The sequence below is a fragment of the Geospiza fortis genome, unplaced genomic scaffold (assembly GCF_000277835.1).
Source record: "Geospiza fortis unplaced genomic scaffold, GeoFor_1.0 scaffold2457, whole genome shotgun sequence".
Taxonomy (NCBI): domain Eukaryota; kingdom Metazoa; phylum Chordata; class Aves; order Passeriformes; family Thraupidae; genus Geospiza; species Geospiza fortis.
The window spans coordinates 119353-120670 of NW_005054720.1; the positions used below are offsets into that span (position 1 = coordinate 119353).

General features: G+C 68.4%; 1 protein-coding gene across 1 annotated transcript in view; it reads left to right on the forward strand.

Annotated features, from left to right (window-relative positions):
- The first annotated feature begins 36 nt into the window (after window positions 1-36).
- Window positions 37-1318, forward strand: part of ARFIP2 (ADP ribosylation factor interacting protein 2) — a 3679-nt gene continuing 2397 nt past the window's right edge. Inside the window, exons 1-2 of the mRNA XM_031065258.1 lie at window positions 37-298; window positions 388-496. Coding sequence (XP_030921118.1) covers window positions 74-298; window positions 388-496 — 334 coding nt within the window. The 5' untranslated portion in view covers window positions 37-73. The remainder of the gene's footprint in view (window positions 299-387; window positions 497-1318) is intronic.

Consider the following 1318-nt stretch of genomic DNA (forward strand, 5'->3'; position numbering starts at 1 on the left):
GGGGGGGCGGCGGGCCGGGCGGGGCAGCGGCTGCAGGAGGCCCTGCGCAGGGGCAGCGGCTGCTCAGCTGCTCATGCGGGCCCCTCCCCGCGCTGTACCCTCCTGCTGTCCCAGCACGGCCCCGCGAGTGCTGCCGGTGCCCCGGCCGGGCGGGGATCCTGGCCCCAGCACCACGTCTGTGTCCCTGCAGGCCCTGAGGATGTCGGACGGGATCCTGAGCAAGGCAGCCACCATGGAGATCCCCATCAGCAGCAACGGGGACACCAGCAGCCTGCCTGAGGACGATGGCCTGGAGCAGGTCCGGGGCTGGGGCAGCCCGGGGGTGTTTGGGGCTGTACCAGGGCTGTGCTGTCGCTGCATCTCAGCCCCTGTGTCCTGTGTCCCCAGGACCTGCAGCAGGTGATGGTGTCGGGACCCAACCTGAACGAGACCAGCATCGTGTCAGGTGGCTACGGGGGCACAGCCGAGGGCATCATCCCCACGGGCACCATCAAAGGTACTGGGGCTGCCTTGGGAGGGAGTGGGGCCATCGTGGGCTCAGCTCCCCTCAGTGCCCCTGACTCATGGCACAGGGCCGTGTCAGGGTGTCTCCTGGGGGACTCGGGTTCTGTGCAGGGGCAGTGCGTGGGGCTGTGTACTGAGGCAGAGCAGGGGCTGCTTCCCCAGCTCTGCTCTCCCTGGACTGGGTTGCTCCCCTGTCACAGGGTGGGGTCTCTGCTAGGAAGTTCCATCCCCTTGGTCAGGACATATGTGTGGGATTCTGAGTCCCTGCTGTGCTGGAGGATTCCAGGTCTGTCCTGGTCCCTGTGCAGCAGGAGCTCTGGAGTGTGCTGGGGATGAGGGGGCAGGCAGGGGCCTCGAGCCCACACCCCACTGACCCCTTCTTGCTGTCCCGGCGGAGCCAGCTGGCCTCTGCACCCTGGGAGACCTGGTACCACTGTCCTTGTTCCATGCAGACCTCTCCTTGAGGGTCCCCCAGGGCTTGAGGTGGGTCCGTGTGGGCAGAGAGGGCGAGTGCACGTGTGTGTGCTTCCCTGGAGCACTGCCGCTGCTGGCCCAGTGTCCCTGTGTCTCTGTGTCCTGGTGACACCGGGCCTGCCCAGCCCTTGGGGTCAGGGATTCCTGCCCGGGGGCAGAGGGGAGGCTCCTGGGCTGAGGGTTCCGTCTGTGTGGCTGTAGCCGTGTCTCTGGGTTCCGAGGCTCACCCGCTGTCGTCGCTCTCCCGCTGCCGCCCACCCGCGCACTCGTCCCTGTCCCCTGCCCCCCGTCCCCTCTGTCCTGGCTACCCCCCTGTCCCGTGCCCTGTGCCCCCCCTGCT